This window comes from Salvelinus alpinus, chromosome 2 (assembly GCF_045679555.1).
Source record: "Salvelinus alpinus chromosome 2, SLU_Salpinus.1, whole genome shotgun sequence".
NCBI lineage: Eukaryota > Metazoa > Chordata > Actinopteri > Salmoniformes > Salmonidae > Salvelinus > Salvelinus alpinus.
The window spans coordinates 63634744-63657419 of NC_092087.1; the positions used below are offsets into that span (position 1 = coordinate 63634744).

The following is a 22676-nucleotide window of genomic DNA, read 5'->3' on the forward strand; positions in this document are numbered from 1 at the left end:
GTGCATGCCTGTCACATGTTTGTTTATGTCTGTTAATACTTAATGTTTGAACTGTAAAGATGTTCCTACGAGAAAAATGTGTTTGTCTATCAAAGTAATTGTTGTTGATTTGATATCAAACATTCCTAAATACTTCTAAAACTAAAAGCATTGTATTTGGGACAAATCATTCACTAAACCCTAAACCTCAACGAAATCTTGTAATAAATAATGTGAAAATTTTGCAAGTTGAGGTGACTAAACTGCTTGGAGTAACCCTAGATTGTAAACTGTCATGGTCAAAACATATTGATACAACAGTAGCTAAGATGGGGAGTCTGTCCATAATAAAGCGCTGCTCTACCTTCTTAACAGCACTATCAACAAGGCAGGTCCTACTGGCCCTAGTTTTGCCGCACCTGGACTACTGTTCAGTCATGTGCTCAGGTCCCACAAAAAGGGATTGAGGAAAATTGCAATTGGCTCAGAACAGGGCAGCATGGCTGGCCCTTGGATGAACACAGAGCTAACATCAATAATATGCATGTCAATCTCTCCTGGCTCAAAGTGTGGGAGAGATTGACTTCATCATTACTTGTATTTATAAGAGGTATTGACATGTTGAATGTACCGACACCCATGCATATCCCACAAGACATGCCACAAGAGGTCTCTTCACAGTCCACAAGTCCAGAACAGACTATGGGAGGCGCACAGTACTACATAGAGGCATGACTAAATGGAACTCTATTCCACATCAAGTAACTGATGCAAGGAGTAAAATTAGATTTTAAAAAACATAGGCAGATACACATGCATTCACACACACGATAACATACACACACGTAAACATGGATTTTGTATTGTAGATATGTGGTAGTGGTGGAGTAGGGGCCTGAGGGCACACAGTGTGTTGGGAAATCTGAATGTATTGTAATGTTTTTAAAATTGTATAACTGCATTAATTTTGCTGAACCCCAGGAAGAAAGCAGCAGCTAATGGGGATCCATATACAAGTACAAACAGAGTGCATTGGTGCAGACCTGGGTTCAAATACTATTTAGGGTATATGGGGATCCATATGGGGATTCATATGGGGATCCATATACAAATACAGAGGGCATTGGTGCAGACCTGGGTTCAAATATTATTTAGGGTATTTGAATTACTTTCAAAGACATTTCAAAGTAAATATTTACTCTTTTTTTGAAAAGACAAATAGTTGATTATTGTAATATATTTGGAAATACACTTGAAAACTATTTGAAAACTCAAATACACTTCCATGCATGTAACCCAGGCATTTGAAAATAGTATTTGAAATAAGTATTTGAAAATTCTTACAAATAGTAGGCTATTTATTGAAAATTGTTTGAAAATACTTTCAAATACTTCCAATAGCAGTAGTTGATTTGGGCCACATTATTTTAAAGTACTCAAATGCACAGAAAATAAGTATTTAAATAACAAATAATCAAATACACTGCTCAAAAAAATAAAGAGAACACTTAAACAACACAATGTAACTCCAAGTCAATCACACTTCTGTGAAATCAAACTGTCCACTTAGGAAGCAACACTGATTGACAATAAATTTCACATGCATTTGTGGCCTGCTGGAGGACATTTTGCAGGGCTCTGGCAGTGCTCCTCCTTGCACAAAGGCGGAGGTAGCGGTCCTGCTGCTGGGTTGTTGCCCTCCTACGGCCTCCTCCACGTCTCCTGATGTACTGGCCTGTCTCCTGGTAGCGCCTCCATGCTCTGGACACTACGCTGACAGACACAGCAAACCTTCTTGCCACAGCTCGCATTGATGTGCCATCCTGGATGAGCTGCACTACCTGAGCCACTTGTGTGGGTTGTAGACTCCATCTCATGCTACCACTAGAGTGAAAGCACCGCCAGCATTCAAAAGTGACCAAAACATCAGCCAGGAAGCATAGGAACTGAGAAGTGGTCTTGCCGTGCGGTAGCAGAGAGAACAGTCTATGACTAGGGTGGCTGGAGTCTTTGACAATTTTTAGGGCCTTCCTCTGACACCACCTGGTATAGAGGTCCTGAATGGCAGGAAGCTTGGCCCCGGTGGTGTACTGGGCCATACGCACTACCCTCTGTAGTGCCTTGTGGTCGGAGGCCGAGCAGTTGCCATACCAGCCAGTGATGCAACCAATCAGGATACTCTCGATGGTGCAGCTGTAGAACCTATTGAGGATCTGAGGACCCATGCCAAATCTTTTCAGTCTCCTGAGGGGGAATAGATTTTGTCGTGCCTTCTTCACGACTGTCTTGGTGGGCTTGGACCATGTTAGTTTGTTGGTGATGTGGACACCAAGGAACTTGAAGCTCTCAACCTGCTCCACTGAAGCCCCGTCGATGAGAATAGGGCGTGCTCGGTCCTCTTGTTCCTGTAGTCCACAATCATCTCCTTTGTCTTGATCACATTGAGGGAGAGGTTGTTGTCCTGGCACCACACGGCCAGGTCTCTGACCTCCTCCCTATAGGCTGTCTCGTTGTTGTCGGTGATCAGGCCTACCACTGTTGTGTCATCGTCAAACTTAATGATGGTGTTGGAGTCATGCCTGGCCGTGCAGTCATGAGTGAACAGGGAGTACAGGACGGGACTGAGCACGCACCCCTGAGTGGCCCCTGTGTTGAGGATCAGCGTGGCGGATGTGTTGTTACCTACCCTTACCACCTGGGGGCGGCCCGTCAGGAAGTCCAGGATCCAGTTGCAGAGGGAGGTGTTTAGTCCCAGGGTCCTTAGATTATTGATGAGCTTTGAGGGCACTTTGGTGTTGAACGCTGAGCTTTAGTCAATGAATAGCATTCTCACATACAGTGGGGAGAACAAGTATTTGATACACTGCCGATTTTGCAGGTTTTCCTACTTACAAAGCATGTAGAGGTCTGTAATTTTTATCATAGGTACACTTTAACTGTGAGAGACGGAATCTAAAACAAAAATCCAGAAAATCACATTGTATGATTTTTAAGTAATTAATTTGCATTTTATTGCATGACATAAGTATTTGATCACCTACCAACCAGTAAGAATTCCGGCTCTCACAGACCTGTTAGTTTTTCTTTAAGAAGCCCTCCTGTTCTCCACTCATTACCTGTATTAACTGCAACTGTTTGAACTCGTTACCTGTATAAAAGACACCTGTCCACACACTCAATCAAACAGACTCCAACCTCTCCACAATGGCCAAGACCAGAGAGCTGTGTAAGGACATCAGGGATAAAATTGTAGACCTACACAAGGCTGGGATGGGCTACAGGACAATAGGCAAGCAGCTTGGTGAGAAGGCAACAACTGTTGGTGCAATTATTAGAAAATGGAAGAAGTTCAAGATGACGGTCAATCACCCTCGGTCTGGGGCTCCATGCAAGATCTCACCTCGTGGGGCATCAATGATCATGAGGAAGGTGAGGGATCAGCCCAGAACTACACGGCAGGACCTGGTCAATGACCGGAAGAGAGCTGGGACCACAGTCTCAAAGAAAACCATTAGTAACACACTACGCCGTCATGGATTAAAATCCTGCAGCGCACGCAAGGTCCCCCTGCTCAAGCCAGCGCATGTCCAGGCCCGTCTGAAGTTTGCCAATGACCATCTGGATGATCCAGAGGAGGAATGGGAGAAGGTCATGTGGTCTGATGAGACAAAAATAGAGCTTTTTGGTCTAAACTCCACTCGCCGTGTTTGGAGGAAGAAGAAGGATGAGTACAACCCCAAGAACACCATCCCAACCGTGAAGCATGGAGGTGGAAACATCATTCTTTGGGGATGCTTTTCTGCAAAGGGGACAGGACGACTCTACCGTATTGAGGGGAGGATGGATGGGGCCATGTATCGCGAGATCTTGGCCAACAACCTCCTTCTCTCAGTAAGAGCATTGAAGATGGGTCGTGGCTGGGTCTTCCAGCATGACAACGACTCGAAACAGACAGCCAGGGCAACTAAGGAGTGCCTCCGTAAGAAGCATCTCAAGGTCCTGGAGTGGCCTAGCCAGTCTCCAGACCTGAACCCAATAGAAAATCTTTGGAGGGAGCTGAAAGTCCGTATTGCCCAGCGACAGCTCCGAAACCTGAAAGATCTGGAGAAGGTCTGTATGGAGGAGTGGGCCAAAATCCCTGCTGCAGTGTGTGCAAACCTGGTCAAGAACTACAGGAAACGTATGATCTCTGTAATTGCAAACAAAGGTTTCTGTACCAAATATTAAGTTCTGCTTTTCTGATGTATCAAATACTTATGTCATGCAATAAAATGCAAATTAATTACTTAAAAATCATACAATGTGATTTTCTGGATTTTTGTTTTAGATTCCGACTCTCACAGTAGAAGTGTACCTATGATAAAAATGACAGACCTCTACGTGCTTTGTAAGTAGGAAAACCTGCAAAATCGGCAGTGTATCAAATACTTGTTCTCCCCACTGTAGGTGTTCCTTTTGTCCAGGTGGGAAAGGGCAGTGTGGAGTGCAATAGAGATTGCATCATCTGTGGGTCTGTTGGGGCGGTATGCAAATTGGAGTGGGTCTATGGTTTCTGGGATAATGCTGTTGATGTGAGCTATGACCAGCCTTTCAAAGCACTTAATGGATACAGACGTGAGTGCTACGGGTCTGTAGTCATTTAGGCAGGTTACCTTAGTGTTCATGGCACAGGCACTATGGTGGTCTGCTTAAAACATGTTGGTATTACAGACTCGGACAGGGAGAGGTTGAAAATGTCAGTGAAGACACTCGCCAGTTGGTCAGCGCATGCTCGCAGTACACGTCCTGGTAATCCGTCTGGCCCCGCGGCCTTGTGAATGTTGAGCTGTTGAAAGGTCTTACTCGCATCGGCTGCGGAGAGCGTGATCACACAGTCGTCCAGAACAGCTGATGCTCTCATGCATGTTTCAGTGTTAGTGTTCAGTGTTCAGTGCATAGAAGTTATTTAGCTCGTTTGGTAGGCTCGTGTCACTGCGCAGCTCTCGGCTGTGCTTCCCTTTGTAGTCTGTAATGGTTTGCAAGCCCTGTCACATCCGACGAGTGTCGGAGCCGGTGTAATACGATTCGATCTTAGACCTGCGTTGACGCTTTGCCTGTTTGATGGTTCGTCTGAGGGCATAGCGGGATTTCTTATAAGCTTCCGGGTTAGAGTCCCGCTCCTTTAAAGCGGCAGCTCTAGCTTTTAGCTCATTGCGGATGTTGCCTGTAATATTATAGGGATTAAATTGAGCCGGGTCCTGCTAGATCTGAGACCCGCTACCTATGATCCAAATGAGAGCGGAGCTGAGACACGGTACCTTTAGTTATTTGAATTATGTATTGAAAAATGTGTTATCCACATTTAATTTTCCACAGCCAACAACACGAGTAAGCAACAGCAAAGTCAGACAACACCAATTGTTCCGCCTGTTGGTCGCATTTTATGTAAGAAAATTAATATTCCTCTCGAGGCGCATTCAAATTGTGAGTGCAGCACAGGGAGAGAAATATGCATGCCCAGTCATTTTAGCCTACAACATTCTAAATGCTGTTGTGGGAAAACACACCTTTTAAAGCAGTTTTGATGGCCACTCTTTGAAGAGGAGGATCACTGCGCTTTCTAGTGCTAGGCTACACTTATTTCTTACATCCAAGAAATTTGTCAAATGCACCATTTTACAACGGGAGTTTTTAGCAGCGGCATGATTTATACTGCATTAGCATGCGGCAATTGCGTTGAATGCAAAGGGAAGACCGGGGCTAAATGTAACACAGGTCAGGTGTAACTGGTAGGCAAATATTATATTTACAGATAGGCTACATGAGACTTGGTTGGCTGAGTGCCAGTGGAACGTTTTTTGGGACATTCAAGTCATCAATATGTTGCTGTAACTAGCAACAAGATAGCCGAATGTTTCGACTTTATATTTTGTGACCTAGCTAATGATTAGCCCAGTGGGGTAATTGGAAATGTGCAACATTTCAGCTTATTTATTTACAGCCACTATGTTGCATCAGGTGGGCTACATCAGGTGATAATGCCTATTGCTAAATAGCACACCTGCCTCATAATATGGACCAATATGTTATATTGGGCTCATTTCTGAAGGGGGAAATTATAGTTTAGATATCAGCCTCATTCGAGGCTGCTCTAATGACTTACATGGCTTATTACCTTTCTCCGTTCACAGCCGACGAGTTGTCCATGCGCACAGGCTCGTTTGGTGTAGACATAAGCTCCTGGCTCAGCGTGTTCCAACACTCCAACAGGTCTTGGGCTCAATCACAGCCCGAGGCAAGAAGAGGCCTACTCAGTCAAGATTATTTGTCCAAATACAAGTCAGAAACCAAAATTAGCTATTAGCATTGCATACTCTAGATTTAAGGCATGATTGGGGTCTCTCTCTCTCTCTCTCTCTCTTTTCTCTTCTCTTCTCTTCTCTCTTTCAGAATGGCGTGGACAGAGTTGAGATCATGAATGGAGTGGCGGAGCAGAACTCAAAGGACCCGAGCCCCATTCCCTCACCCACAGCCAGCCGGCGGGGCAAGGGCAGCCTGTCCTCCACGTTGCCGACCCAGAACCAGGATTTGCCTGCGGCTCAGCTGGAGGGCTTCCTGCATCGCAAGCATGAGTGGGAGGGTCACAACAAGAAGGCCTCAAGCAGGTATGGTGAACTGGATCAAAAGAGAGAATCCAAATAGCATTGTTTGGAAGAAGTAATTTAATAATACAGTTTATTTTTACATAAAATATATTATTTTAAGGGAGTTAACTTGTGTTAATCAGTGCATCCCAGGCTTACAATGACTCATTGGGCTCTCTTTTTCAGATCCTGGCATAACGTGTACTGCGTTATCAACAATCAGGAAATGGGCTTCTACAAAGACAACAAGGCTGCTGGTCAAGGCATCCCCTACCACAATGCGATTCCGATCAGTCTAATGGGGGCTGTGTGTGATGTGGCCATGGATTACAAAAAAAAGAAGCATGTCTTCAAACTCAGGTTAAAAATTATAAAAACGAGAGTTGTGTTCAAGTTCCTTCTCACGGAATCACCCCAGAAGTGGATCCTCTTAGTTGCACTTCATTACGCTATCTGCTTCAGTCTAAATCTGATTTATTAATGTTCTAGTTAATTTTGTTGACTGCCATTTCAGAAAAAAATATGTTTTTGCAAATGTTGCTATCCGAATCGCTTTTGAATCTGAAATATATATGTTTAGAAAGTTACCAACATTTTTTTCATTTTTATTTCAGAGTTACGGATGGAAATGAATATCTCTTCCAAGCCAAAGAAGAAGTAAGTCTGTTTCCATTGTTTAACATTTTGTGTCATCTGTTAAAGATTGTTTCAGTAGGCCAAAACAAAACGGTGGGTATACTGTAAAGGCCCTGGTCTTGACTACAAAACCTAATTCCTGGGCTAGTTGTTAAACTGATGTACTTATTCTTCTAGGGTGAGTTCCCCAAAAATTCCCAAGCTAATGTGGAACTTTTTTATTTCATGACGACCCAGACTCAGTCCACTTGTAGAAAAGAAAAGTACTTATTTGGCTAATTTCATTCACTTATAAACATAGATCATTACAATTGCCATTCTCTTTTTGAGACAGAGAATTAGCTAAAAAGTGTTTAGGAAACTGACCTTTCAATGACCCCTTACAGGAGGAGATGAGCACATGGATCCAGGCCATTCTGAATGCGGGGACACCTGACAAGGTATCGATTACGCCCAGCAACCAGAGCACTCCGGCGTCGAGCCGAGCCCAGACCCTGCCCGCCACTGTCACCCTCACCAGCGAATCCAGCCCGGGCAAGCGGGAGAAAGACAAGGAGAAGGACAAGGAGAAGCGATTCAGCCTCTTCGGCAAGAAAAAACTCTAAAGTTTCTCAGCAATGAAGACTTTCAGTTTTTTATTAGTGCAGTATTTTTTTTCTTTCCTTTTTTTCCCTTTTTGTCTGCCAAGCCACAATGATACTCCAGCTCAACTACACCACATGCTGTGCCTAATGTTCCTTGAATTGGGTAAAACGATTGAGACTTGAAATACAAATACAAATAAAATAAACATTTGTACTTTGTTAGAGTGTCAAGGTGTATGGGGCAGGTTTCATCATGAAATTGATTTGGTAATATCATGAGGACCATTCTTTTTTTTAAAGTTAATTATTTACTTGTAAAAATGTGTTTTGTGTGTTTTTGTGCTTTTTCCTTGTCATTGTGTTTTGTTAAAATGGGTCTGAGTATTTAAACGTTTCCTCAATTTTGTGAGGGTGTCTACAAGAGGCAGGCCTACATTCTCTTTTCGCTGTTGGATAGGGAGACAACATTGCTTCAAAATAATTCCGTTTTGTGACTGCACATACACATATTGAATAAAAAATGTAATGCAACTTTTCAACATAATTTACTATGAATCCTACTTGAGTTTAAATTGAAATCAAACAACCTCGAGAAAATATCAGGCTCCGAAAGGGCATAGTTAGCCAGTATTATCAGTAAGCGCATGCCTTTTTAGGTCAAGATAAGCCTAATAATACACCTGTAATTGAAACAAGATAAATGTCTTGAAATTATTTCCTCGTGGAATAATGTTTTATATATATGATGGACCAGTAATTTTTTTAACATGTTTTTCCTTTGTTTGTTTACTTTTGTCCCTCTTGAGTTGCATCATAATATATGTTTCCAAATAGTTATAGTTGGCTACAGATTATAAAATCAGTATGTATAATAAACACTTTAAGCATTGATGTTAAATGGAAACGTGGAAATTCAGCATTTACTGCAAAAAAAGGTTGCTTGCTTGTTGCTCTAGCACTGCACATTATAATTTTGCTACGTTATCCTGCTAATTGATACATAGCGTGCATTTCTTTGTCACTGTATCAATTGTATTGAGAAAAAAAATCTTACTGCACAATCAGAAATTATGTAATAGGAATGAAATTCTTTGCAATGCCTGGGTCTTTGGGCATATATAGAACATTGACCTGGCTTTCTGATGTATGAAACTGCACCTGTAGACTTTTTTCTCTCTCTCTCTCTCTCTCTCTCTCTCTCAAATATGTGCGACGTCATTAAAATGCTATTAAACATTATGGGTCTGTGTGTTCTCTATGGTTTTGGAAAAGTGGAGCTCGTCTGCTTGAAAATGTTGAACCTTGCTGTAATCTAATGAGTACTTTAAGTCTACTCTGTCTGTTCTGTGCAATCAATGCAGCCACTTGCCTTGTAACTGTAAATACACATTCAAAGTTGAAATGCCCTAGTCTATAACTTCAGCACAGAGCACCTTATACACTTGCATGTGCGGGTCAGATTTTTGTTAACCCGCAACAGCCTGCAATTGCTAATAACCCATCTGCAACTGCCTTACTACTGTATATGTGATAAAGTGAAAGGCCCACACTGCACCCTAAACTGCAAATACAGAAAATGCGCTATTGACGGGGTGCAGGATATTTATTTTCCTGCCTACCTTACAAAGGCCTATGTTTCTTATTATAATTTCTGACATTTTGATAGGCTGTTTGTCAACTTGTCTATAATTAGCTACATGCTGATTATCTTCTGTCATACAGTGCCTTCAGAAAGTATTCGCACCCTTTGACTTTTCCTCATTTTGTTGTGTTACAAAGTGGGATTAAAATGGATTTAATTGTCATTTTTTGTCAACGTCTACACAAAATACTGTAATGTCAGTGGAAGAAAAATTCTAACATTTATTTTTTATTATTATGGAAAATAAAACACTAATATATCTTGATTAGATAAGTATTCAACTTAAAAAAAAAGATTAATACAAATTAAATAACTCAAATATAGTTGTTGCATAAGTATTCAGCTCTCTGATTCAAAACATGTTAGAATCACCTTTGGCAGTGGTTACAGCTGTGAGTCTTTCTGGGTAAGTCTCTAAGAACATTGCACACCTGGATTGTACAATATTTGCCAATTATTCTTTAAAAAATTGTCAAGCTCTGTCAAGTTGGTTGTTGATCATTGCTTGACAGTCATTTTCAAGTCTTGCCATATATTTTCAAGCCGATTTAAATCAAAACTGTAACTAGACCACTCTAGTAAGCAACTTGCCTGTGCTTAGCTCTATTACGTTTATTTGTATCCTACAAAAACTCCATAGTCCTTTCCGATGACAAGCATACCCATAACATGATGCAGCCACCACCATATTTGAAAATATTATGAGTGGTACTCTATCTCCTTTCTCTAATATCTCTGGCAACGGCACCATGCAATGCACCCTGAACTGAAGAGGCAGGCAAATCGGAAAAATGTACTAGTCGCTCTGTTAAATTACTAATTTATTGAGGTAGGAATATCGCAAAAGAAGACATCCTCCCGAGTTATGACATGGGCCAGTATTGAAATCTGCCATGTAGAATAGACGTTTTCGCGATCTAAAAGTCGTTTTCCAGTGTAGTGAGAGCAACTTTATCACAGTGCTTCGTCATACCAGACAGATTTCTGCCTGATTGAACGCCAATAACTCAGCTACAAATGAAAACATGAAATGACCCAGTGAGTCGATAGAACATCACTCAGATGCACAAAAACAATATAACGTTCAAAATGGGTGAACCTTTCATTTTAAGTGTGTGAATTGGACCACTTTCCTGTCCTGCTAAGCATTCAAAATGCAACAAGTATGTTATGAGTAAAAAGTACACTATTTTCTATAGGAATGTAGTGAAGTAAAAGTTGTCAAAAATAGAAATAGTTAAGTAAAGTATAGATACCCCAAAAAACTACTTAAGTAGTTCTTTAAAGTATTTTTTACTTAGGTAGTTTACACCACTGCTGCTAACCTTAAGTTAAGGCAAAAAAAAAATCATAAATTTCTACGATACCATAGCCAATTTTGTCTTTGTGTCTGTGCTATCTAGTGGAAATCCTGTCTACTAGGCTAGCTAGATGTAAGAAAAATGATATAACATTGTTATATCGTAACAATGGTGGTTGCCTCTGTATGGACCTCACTTTGTGCACGGGGGCATTGTCATGCTGAAACAGGAAAGGGCCTTCGCCAAATTGTTGCCACAAAGTTGGAAGCACAGTATCGTCTAGAATGTCATTGTATGCTTTAGTGTTAAGATTTCCCTTCACTGAAACTAAGGGGCCTAGCCCAAACCATGAAAACAGCCCCAGACCAATATTTCTCCTCCACCAAACTTTACAGTTGGCACTTTGCATTGGGGCAGGTAGCTTTCTCCTGGCATCCGCTAAACCCAGATACGTCTGTCGGACTGCCAGATGGTGAAGTGTGATTCATCACTCTAGAGAACGCATTTCCACTGCTTCAGAGTCCAAGGCAAGCTTTACACCACTCCAGCCGACACTTGGCTTTGCACATGGTGATCTTAGGCTTGTGTGCAGCTGCTCGGCCATGGAAACCCATTTCATGAAGCTCACGACAAACAGTTATTTTGCTGATGTTGTTTCCAGAGGCAGTTTGGAACTCGGCAGTGAGTGTTGTTGTTTTATGGGCTACGCACTTCAGCACTCGGCGGTCCCGTTCTTGTTGCTCCTAGACGTTTCATCTTCACAATAACAGCACTTACAGTTGACCGGGGCAGCTCTAGCAGGGTAGAAATTTGACATAACTAACTTGTTGGAAAGGTGGCATCCTATGACGGCGCCACGTTGAAAGTCACTGAGTTCTTCAGGGCCATTCTACTGACAATGTTTGTCAATGGAGATTGCATGACGGGGTATCCACATACTTTTGTATATACAGTGCATTCGGAAAGTATTCAGACCTCTTGACTTTTTCCAAATTTTGTTACGTTACAGCCTTATTCTAAAATGGATCAAATAAAAATAAATCTTCATCAATCTACACACAATACCCCATAATGACAATTGAAAAACAGGTTTTAACAAATTTAGAAAACGGAAATATCACATTTAAGTACTCAGACCCTTTACTCAGTACTTCTTTATGATTTTGACTGTCTGTCTTGCCATTTATGAATGTGTTATTCAATGCTTTACTATGGGCTATAGTAGTAAAGGCCAAATTCAATATTTGATCAAGTATATATATATTTTTATATCTAAAATTGAAAATCAAATAGCTAAATGATCCATGGTATGACCATCTTCAAATACTTTTTAAGAAGAGAAATTGTAGGAATAGGCGGGGTTTGTAACTTTGTGGCTGTGGTAACTAATGACTGGTGTAGCCTAGCAGCCTACATCTGACAAATCACCCTATCAAGACAGTACAGTGTAGGCTAAAACTGGTTGTCCAATTGAAATCTCCAAACACACTCGTGGCGATGTCGTCAAAGATTTTTTTTAACTAACCCATTGTTCTATCTGTGATGTCATGGTGACGTTGGCTAGCTAAACTCATGCGTAGAAACACTTAATCGGGTCTAAGGTCGTCTCATGCCGAACTGGGCTTGTGCAGGCCGTCAAATCAAATGCACTCCTTTAATTTAAAGTTGTTTTTAATTCAAATTAAAACGTGTCAATTTGTCACTTTTTATTTAATTTAATTTATTCAACCTTTATTTAACTAGGCAAGTCAGTTACGAACAAATTGTTATTTACAATGATGGCCTACCACGGCCAAACCCGGGTGACGCTGGGCCATTTGTGCGCCGCCCTATAGGACTCCCAATCACGGCTGGATGTGACACAGCCTGGATTCACAAGGTTGAAGTAATAACATGTTCAAGTACTTAAAATATTGTCTCGAATCTAGGTTGTGCCTTTAGATTTCAAGAAAATTAACAACTAATCATTGACTTCTCAAAGCCCAAACCGCGCTCTGGTCTGATTGGTCTGTTTGGCAAGCGCTCCCGGAAGTCTTGCAATGTTGCGCCTCTGTGTTTAGAAACTCTGTGACCCTATCATCTACCAAGGACAGCGCTCGAGCACATTCGAAACATTACTCTATCTATGAGGTACCAAGGACAGAGCTCGAGCTTTGTTGGTGGCTGGTCGTAGTCGTTGTTTGGAGAGGCCAGTTCCATAATCGTAATGGTTTTGACGACACTAGAGAACTCCAAGCTCCAAAATCCATTGCTAAAATGGGAGATTGCCTACGAAGCGTCGTGGTAACCAAGCACCACCGCAGGCGTAAAGGCAACGAGAGCCCCTATTCTCAAAAAGATTGCGTCGGGAACGCTCGTGAAGAGGATCCTGCATACGTCAGAGTCGTTTAGTCCAAGGATATCATCCTCCGAAAAAAACGATTCCGTGTGTTGTACCCTTCCTCATCTTAATTTGTGCGTTCCTTCTATATGGACCGGTTTCTAATTCCCATCAATTCCAGCTCACCTAGTGTTGAGCATAATTTGGGATGCGAATAAATGACGGAAACGCGCCGAGCGTATTGGAGCTGATACAATTATTCTGCTTTGCAAGGGAATCGACGGTGTGTATATCGGCGTTGTAATCCGTTGATTTCAACTGGAATAAGCACAAGGCAAATACTTCACGGTCGATGTCAATCGAAATCGTCAAGAGGTTTACCACGGCTTTATGATTGAAACCCGAACGAAATACCATCCTGTCAGATATGTATATTTTCGCCTGATATCGCACCCAACCGTTTAGGACAGTATAGCCCTTTGACATGCATTTCCACTCTTGCGTTTTGTGAGCCAAAATTGAGGACCATTGAGCTGTAATAGCTGAATGAGATGACATAGGATTAGAGTAGTCGGGGTTAGTCGGGGTTATATCTTAAATGCCTTGAATTGCTAAAAAGCTATACAGTATAATGGCTATTTCATATCAATTTATGTCATATAGTTCACCGGTTCCACCACGGTTTTATGTAGAATATAAAATGCTAAATAGAAGGCAATTGGAAGAGGCAACATCATTTCATTGGTCGTGTTGATTCATGAGGCCATCTGAATGTAACAAGTATAATCCATGATACTGGAATGTAGAGAAAAGGGGATTGGGAACAGACAAGGGAGAACGGATATCTCATTAGTGTGACACACTAGTGGCCATACTCTCTTGACCAGCCTCTAGGATTTTACTCTGTGTTCATGTTGCTGCATTTTTGGAATAGAGTTAATCTGAGATTGAGGTTGAATTGCAGTTTAGCCAAATACAATTGTCTAATAGTCTGACAAAGCATGGCAGACAAGACTGCTCCACGTTGCCAACTGAGATTGGAATGGATTCATGGATACAGGGGGCATCAGTGTCGCAACAATTTGTATTACACTGCTGGGAAGGAGATTGTATATTTTGTCGCTGGAGTTGGCGTGGTTTACAACACCAGAGAACACACTCAGAAGTTCTTTTTGGGACACAATGATGACATTATCAGGTAAGTTACCTCAAAGTTACTCTCCCTATACTGCAGTACTTCACAACACTCTCCTCTGGGACCACCAGACGTTTCACATATTGGTATTTGTTGTAGACCTAAACTGGCACACCTGATTCAAAAGGCCTTGATGATTAGTTGACTAATTTAATCAGATGTGCCAGTTCAGGGCTACAATAAATATGTGAAACATCTGATGGTCCAGTCGCCAAGGAGAGGGTTTGGAAACCATGCTATACTGAACCACTCACCGGGAATATTACTCCTCGGTGAAGTTACGCCAGGGTCATAATAGGGTCACACTGACTGCGGTTTGCATTCCACAAGAAGTCCAGGCATTACAAACGGCATCCGGCAAGTAACTTTGCATTGCGTTACTTTCTCCATGCTACATCACAAGCGTCTGATTCTTTTACCTTCTGCATTGCGTTTGTCATCCGTTGAGCCTTCAGAAGTTAATGTTGAAGCTACTTTGTGTCATTTTAACAACAACACTAGTAGTGTATTTGGTCGAGCATATGGATGTATGAATGTACCACTGTTGTCTCACTCGGTAAACCAACGTCTTTAGGAAAACAGGAAATTCCCACTTGGACCAAGGGCGACACTGGTTTTAATTTGCAGACAGAGCTACCTTATCGTGAGAGGGAGATTCCAAATCACCTCTACTATATTTACCCCCTTTTGACCTCCTCCGTGAGACACCGTCCCAAGTTAGGCACAAATGTAGCTGGCCGGATTCATTCTGAGGCCATCTCACTCAAGAAACCAGTGTCTTAACCATTAGACCAACAGGAAATTCCCATCTGCTCGTGGGCAGGGCTATAGGCCTACCTCATCAAAAAACAGACTTCCAAATCACCTCTGCTACAGTAGCCTCACAATCATGTTAGCTCTCATTCAATTACAGTAAGTCATAATGCCAGACAGGCCATATCATCAGATCTAGCCCTAACCATACACCTTACCCGTCTAGCACTAACTGTAACCCCAGCAAGCTGTTGTGTATCAACAATGTTCCAGTTGATAGTTTGCTGTTCGTTTTAGTGTAAATCATTGAAAAATAAAGTAAAACAAGCATTTCTTATTCATGTAGACCTTCCTTGTTTCAATTTGTTTTTTGCTGTTTGGTGCCTAATGAATACGAGCCAGATGTTAGTTATCATTTCGTTTGAATGAGAAAGTGCCAAGCAAAGTGTCTGCAAATGCCTAGTGATCTCTTCATCAGCTTCTTCATCAAGCATGTAAGGCCCTAATCCACAGACCTTTAGATTATGGTCATTCTGTGTGAAAATGAACCAGAAAATTACTGAAATGCAACATTTGAACCTCTGGATTTGCACTTGCATAGATGGGTGTTAACAGATTACTTTTGAACAGAGGAGTTTATTGACAGACTATTAGAAGCACTTAAAATTATGTCCATAAACCAGTGGTTCCCCAATCATTGTAAAGACGGTACAGGCACCAATTTTTTCCACTGACTTCAGAGAGACATTACTTTAACGGTTTATGGGAAGATCTCAATTGTATACTCCTCGCATCCTCACTCATCTCTCCTCCTCTCCTTCTCAAAACCCATTGGATGAGAAAGCCAGAGGTCCCTCCCCTCTGACCTTTTCTTCCAATGGGTTTTGAGACGGAGGCAAGGAGAGGGGATTCTCCCAGCCTACATAGTTGACACAGCAGACTCAAGACCATTGCCATTGAACTTCCTATACTAGTTTGTGCGCCTTACCCATTATGTTAGTGTTTATTCTTGCTACTTGCTAGCATTGGTGTCTGGGAATGCTGAAATAGAAAATTGTCTTTTCGAGTTAATCAATTGACATCACCATGTGAGGGAAATTGAGCCTCATGATTGGGCCAGTGATGTATTAGTCATCCAATCAGAAAACAACTTGTCCTGAGGATTGCCTGTTTTCGCTTCTTTAATTCATAGCTGTTGAATGGTTGCATTTCCAGACCTTGTGTCAGGTACACATTACTAACATACAGTGGCTTGTCTGTGTAGTATTTGCAGACTTCATAGTTAATTTTATTTATTTCAGCATTCATCTATTCATGCTCAATGGAATGTGTGATAAAATGCGCTAACAAGGCCCATTGCTAGTTTCTGCATGCAGTAATTTTTTTACTTTACAATTCATATTGATATAGCCTATACCTGTAGTATTATAATGAAGACCATTATAATAGCTATTTGTTCTACAACACTTCACATAAAGAGGTAGCCTTATATGCTTGTAAATGTTGGACAGCTGCCTCAAATTATGTTACATGTAGCCTACATGAAAATTGATAAGCATTTCAATTGACGTGGATAAGAAGCGGATAAGCTATGGCCTTGACATATGCACCAGAATTAGCAGAATTTCCCCATACCAATGGACTATATGCTAATGTAGGGAGGGAATCACCGGAGGGGGAATCACCAACCATGAGCAGAAAGGGCTGCAGGATTTTCTGTGAATTTATGTGATGAACTGCAAACCAATTATATATTTTTTTAAAGCCTGGGTTCTGAGTTCAGTGTATAGTCACCGTAGTGCTGGATAGGTTTCCTTGTAAATATAACTATGAAATTAGGAAAACATACTGTATTCACTTTCCCCTCAGAGGTGAGTTTTGTTGGCTTGTGGAGTTGGCTTGTGGGATTTTTTTCATCAGCAAAACGCCACCAGTCTGCTGTTAGATGGACTTTCATAAGCAGCATTGTAAGGACCATCTAAACTGGGAAACCAGTAGTAGGCATGGAACAATACTGAAGTATGGTTGACTTGACCACTTGACATGATAAAGAAGTGCAATGCAAGTTTTGACTGGGACAGCATCTAGGGATTAAAGATTCATGGGAAGTTCATGAGATGATGGGCAAAGCATTGAAAAGCATGTTTATCTTCATGTATTGCCCTATACAGGGAACACAGTCACTCCACTGTCCGTGAGGATGACATGCAACCTTGGGGCTTGCTTTGAGGAGAATAATTGGAGGAAGCATGTGCCAGTCCGCACAAGGGCTGATGAGAGTCACTGCAATCCGCTAGTTCAGCTCTATCTATGCGTGACAATGCCTGATGCAAGCAGACAGAGGAGAATAAAACTGCTGACAATGGGGATGTGGAGATTGCTGATGATGTCAACATTGAGAATTAAAGCACTGATTTTCCTTTCGGTTTGTCGTCACTTACAACATTATCTGCATTTCCAATTATGCCGGAGTAAATCCTAACAAATGGTTTGAGGATTACGTGCGTGTGTGTCAGCCACCACATGGCCAGTTTACTCGTGCTCGTGGGAACGATGCTTGACCTATGTGACTCATCGATTGCCTCGGGAATCAACCCACCCTCTTCCTATTCTACAGCTGGACACCGGCCTGTGGTTAAAAGGAGTTAGAAGGGCCAAACACTGTGCACAACTATCAAAAATAAATAAATACAACACCAGTGCAGATTTAGATGCAAATGTGTCTTATCCTAAGCTGAAAATGTATTTTTATCCAAATCTAAACACTACTTATGTCAAAGCACGGTAACGCTTCAAATGACACCAAGACTTGCTACAAACTAAAAGTAAGACTGAATAAATGAGGCCTTCAAGTCCAACATTGTACAAATACCTCAACTTTTTAAATTATATCTCAGTGATCCTTTTGTACACAATGGCAAATATAAAGAATATCCTTCCCCAAAGGACCTTTCTATGGATTAAATTCAAAACATCTTGGTCATTGTTTTTACATTTTCACACGGAATGAGCCAATAATCATATTGTCAAGGTATTATATGGATATTATCTGGATTACAATTGGAAATAAAATGGTGGATACATTTTATGTGATGTTGACTGGGAAATTAAAACTGGAAACCTTAATGGTGAAACCGCCACGTCCATTAGCGATATTACAACAGCAAAGAAGTTACTGAAAACCACAAATCCAGTTTTTTTCCCCCTCGGACGTCATTGCACACGTGATAGAACACTCCGCACCACCGCTTCGTCAACAAAATAAAAACTAGAACAATGGCAGTGGGGCGGACAGCAGTGCTGTTTTCCTTACTGCAGATTCCATCTTTAAAGGCATAGAAAATACATGTTAACCAATGATAATGAATATCAGTATGTTTCATATAAGTTGTACCGGAGCACCAAGTCTAGGACCAAAAGGTTCCTTAACAGCTTCTACCCCCAAGCCATAAGACTGCTGAACAATGAATCAAATGGCCACCTGGACTATTTACATAGACACCCCCCCCTGCTATATAGCCTTGCTATTGTTATTATATTGTGTTTCTTTTTATTTTATATTTTTTACTTTAGTTTATATAGTAAATATTTCTTAACTCTATTTCTTAAACTGCATTGTTGGTTAAGGGCTTGTAAGTAAGCATTTCACGGTAAGGTCTACACCTGTTGTATTCTGCGCATGTGACAAATAACATCTGATTTGATAAAAAAAAATTGTTAAGCTGCTGCTTATAATGGTTATTTGTCTCCGGTCAACCCACACAGTCTTGCTATGCATCCTGACAAAGTTCAAGTGGCCACAGGACAAGTTGGGAAGGATCCTTACATCTGTGTTTGGGACACATACGCTTTGCAGACTGTGTCCATCCTGCGAGACGTGCACACACATGGGGTGGCGTGTCTGGCATTTGATATAGACGGACAGGTGAGGAACACCTTTGAGCTGGTCTCCTTGGATTTTAGCTTAGATTGAGTACTTGGAGTTGTGCTTCTTAGTGTAGGGTGAAGTTTCCTATCGACCCTGATCTTGGGTCAGTTTAGCATTTTCCTCACTAATGAGTTTAGGATTCGGGGAGGGGAAGCGGATCCTAGATCTGTACCTAGGGGAAAATTCAAGGGTTTTGACAACATTAACGTTGCGTTTTTATTAATGCCATGTACAGTAGTTACTTTATAACCGAAATGGGATTACTTAGCATTACACAGTAACTGCTGATCAGTAAAATATTACACCTATTTGTCACAGCTGTAGTACACCTGTAACAACATGTGTAATCCCTATACCTATATGTAAATATGTAATAAGACCTGTCTACGCACTCATGGTTGCAGGAACTATAATGACACTGTAAGATGGCAAAGTAGCTTGTGCAAATGTTTGAAGAATGTTGCATAATGGTTTTACAGTGTTGTATAAAATGTGTCCTTAGGACCGCCATTTTTCAGAATGGGTGTGACCCTAAACATAGAAAGTGGATAAACTTAAGCAGGTTTGATTTGCCACTAATTGGTTTTCTATTGTCCCCTTGTGTAGCGATTAGCCTCTGTTGGGCTGGATGCCAAAAACACAGTGTGTGTCTGGGACTGGAGAAAAGGCAGAGTCCTGGCTACAGCAACTGGACACTCAGACAGGGTATGGTATATTTTTTTACATTTCAATTATCTACACTGTCGATACTAAGGCGTTCATGTTATTTTAATGTCATTTTTGTGTATGTCAGTGCTATGAAGCAGACAGAAAATGTAGCTCTACAGTGTCACTGGTGTGTTCCTTAATGTCACAGGTCATAATAACTGCTTTTGCTGCTGTTTCAGATCTTTGATATTGCCTGGGATCCGTTCCAACTTCATAGGCTCGTAAGCTGTGGGGTAAAGCATATAAAGGTGAGGCCCGAGCCTAGCCACATAATTAGTGTAACTATGGTAATGCTTTATTTAACAGCCCATTTTAAGTTTGTACTTACCTGGTGTTTACAAGATTTTAACTATGAAACTATTGGGTAACAATAGATACTTTCTGGTACTTACCTCAAAGAATTCAACACAATTGATAACTATCTGGTACCAAATGGAAGATGGTGACGTTTGTGTCAAGTGTAATTACAATGCAATGAAGTAAGTACCTAATAATTAACTACCTGGTTAACAGCGGGCTAAAATACCGGGTAACATAAAGCATTACCAGTGCTGATGTTTAACATAAACATTGTCAGAGCCATCTAAAAAGTGAGCTTTCTCTTTGCTCAGTTCTGGACCTTGTGTGGGAATGCCTTGACACCCAAGCGGGGGATCTTTGGGAAGACCGGGGACCTGCAGACCATTCTGTGCCTGGCCACGGCAAAGGAAGAAGTGACATACTCTGGAGCACTGAATGGGGACATCTATGTCTGGAAGGGGCTGAACCTGGCTCGCACAGTCCAAGCAGCCCATGGAGTGAGTGGAATGCAGCCTCACTAACAAAATGAGGATTTATGGTCAAATGAATTATCACACTGTATAGTATTGTTTTTCCATGCACATGCCTTGCGACCAGTAAACTCAAGCAAATTATATTTTGTTTAGCTTTAATGCCAATACATATACATTTGTGAGGCGCACAGACAACCCATGGTAGACATCCAGTTGGTAGACATCCAGTTGGTCACATTGGTGCTGTGACTAGGGGCCTATTCAGACAGAAAAGAGTTGAAGCAGAGGTATTGCAGCTCAAATTTACTGTAAACATTCCAGTAGCCACTTGCCATTGAGCATGTGAATTTAAAATTGAAACCCTCTGTCCTTGGCTTTTGCTAAATATGTCTATTTAACAAACTGACGTTGCTAGAATTTCAATATCACGAGTTTTTGTTATAAGCAGTTTTAGGAGAACATGTCATTTCTTCCCCCCTGCCCTTCCTTCACCCGGCAGTTAGCTGCCCATCTAAGATGGCCCATCCAAACTACACCTGAACTATATTGAAACTCATTTCACACATCTAATAGATGTAGCCTAAAGGCAAGATTAAATTGGCAATAGTCTGATGGGTGACAATATTATATCAATTGTCTTGTGAATGAAGAGACTTATGAACAGCACAGCATGTGTAAATAACAAATAAGGGAATGGAGCTTACCAAAAAGCGACTTTTTCGAATTTTTGATTCTGAAAGAGTAGATTCTATGGATTCTAAAACACCTCCATCTGCCAAAATTGAGCAGATGGGCTCTATTTGAAAACATACGTTTTTTTTTGTAGAAGAGCCACAATTCCATGGGTTCCACACAACTATGCACAGAGTATTCACATACTAAAATAAAAAATATGTTAATACATTTCAGCTGTTTCAAAAACATTGCTCTGCTATTAAGATTTTTACTGTAGGAGCATTTAGCTTGAAGAGACAATTCTGACTGCGTGGAGGAGAGTGACTCGCGGGCGAGTGTTGGCCGCAACCTCCGGAGGTGGTGAACGAGGCATTCGATACCTCTCAAATCTATCGTAGTGTAAAAACGGTCTAGGGTCATGCAAATGATGTCTATCAGCTTAGTGGGGTTGGTGTGGAGAAGAGGAGGTTGAAGGGAAGTGTAGTTGAGTTAGTTTGGCGAACTACACTTGTGTGGTGAGGAATAATTTCAATACCCAGAGATGGCCAGTATTTCTTTCAAATATTTTAAATACATATTTGAAATTACATGTGTGTTCATGTACAGTACCAGTCAAAAGTTTGGACACATCTACTCATTCAAGGGTTTTTCTTTATTTGTACTATTTTCTACGTTGTAGATCAAAACATCAAAACAATTAAATAACACATATGGAATCATGTAGTAACCAAAAAAGTGTTAAACAAATCAAAATATATTTTAGATTCTTCAAAGTACCCACCATTTTCCTTGATGACATCTTTGCACACTCTTGGCATTCTCTCAACCAGCTTCACCTGGAATGCTTTTCCAACAGTCTTGAAGGAGTTCCCACATGCTGAGCACTTGTTGGCTGCTTTTCCTTCACTCTGCGGTCCAACTCATCCCAAACCATCTCAATTGGGTTGAGGTCGGGTGATTGTGGAGGACAGGTCATCTGATGCAGCACTCCATCACTCTCCTTCTTGGTCAAATAGCCCTTATACAGCCTGGAGGTCCTGTTGAAAAACAAATGATAGTCCCAATAAGCGCAAACCAGATGGGATGGCTTATCGCTGCAGAATGCTGTGGTAGCCATGCTGGTTAAGTGTACCTTGAATTCTAAATACATCAAAGACCGTTTCACCAGCAAAGCACCATCACACGATAACACCTCCTCCATGCTTCACGGTGGGAATCACACATGCGGAGATCATCCGTTCACCTACTTTGCGTCTCACAAGGACATGGCGGTTGGAACCAAAAAATCTAAAATTTGTATTCATCAGACCAAAGAACAGATTTCCACTGGTCTAATGTCCATTGCTCGTGTTTCTTGGCCCAAGCAAGTCTCTTCTTATTATTGGTGTCCTTTAGTGGTGGTTTCTTTGCAGCAAGTTGACCATGAAGGCCTGATTCACGCAGTCTCCTCTGAACAGTTGATGTTGAGATGTGTCTGTTACTTGAGCTCTGTGAAGCATTTATTTGGGCTGCAATTTCTGAGGCTGGTAACTAATGAACTTATCCTCTGCAGCAAAGGT

The 22676-nt window shown here is 41.3% G+C and overlaps 2 protein-coding genes across 5 annotated transcripts in view; both read left to right on the top strand.

The window, feature by feature from the left end:
• Positions 1–9061, top strand: part of LOC139566386 (spectrin beta chain, non-erythrocytic 1-like) — a 91634-nt gene extending 82573 nt beyond the window's left edge. For both annotated transcript variants that reach the window (XM_071387514.1, XM_071387524.1), the window contains 4 exons: positions 6409–6623; positions 6789–6962; positions 7217–7259; positions 7625–9061. In XM_071387514.1, the coding sequence (XP_071243615.1) occupies positions 6409–6623; positions 6789–6962; positions 7217–7259; positions 7625–7843 (651 nt within the window). In that variant the 3' untranslated portion in view covers positions 7844–9061. The remainder of the gene's footprint in view (positions 1–6408; positions 6624–6788; positions 6963–7216; positions 7260–7624) is intronic.
• Positions 9062–12860: 3799 nt separating this feature from the next.
• The window catches only part of LOC139566397 (echinoderm microtubule-associated protein-like 6), a 61921-nt gene continuing 52105 nt past the window's right edge, over positions 12861–22676 (top strand). For 2 of the 3 annotated variants that reach the window (XM_071387541.1, XM_071387551.1), the window contains exons 1-5: positions 12862–14283; positions 18799–18958; positions 19568–19666; positions 19849–19917; positions 20281–20466. In XM_071387541.1, the coding sequence (XP_071243642.1) occupies positions 14087–14283; positions 18799–18958; positions 19568–19666; positions 19849–19917; positions 20281–20466 (711 nt within the window). In that variant the 5' untranslated portion in view covers positions 12862–14086. Of the gene's footprint in view, positions 14284–18798; positions 18959–19567; positions 19667–19848; positions 19918–20280; positions 20467–22676 lie in introns of all 3 variants that reach the window. The other variant, XM_071387534.1, reaches the window with a different exon arrangement.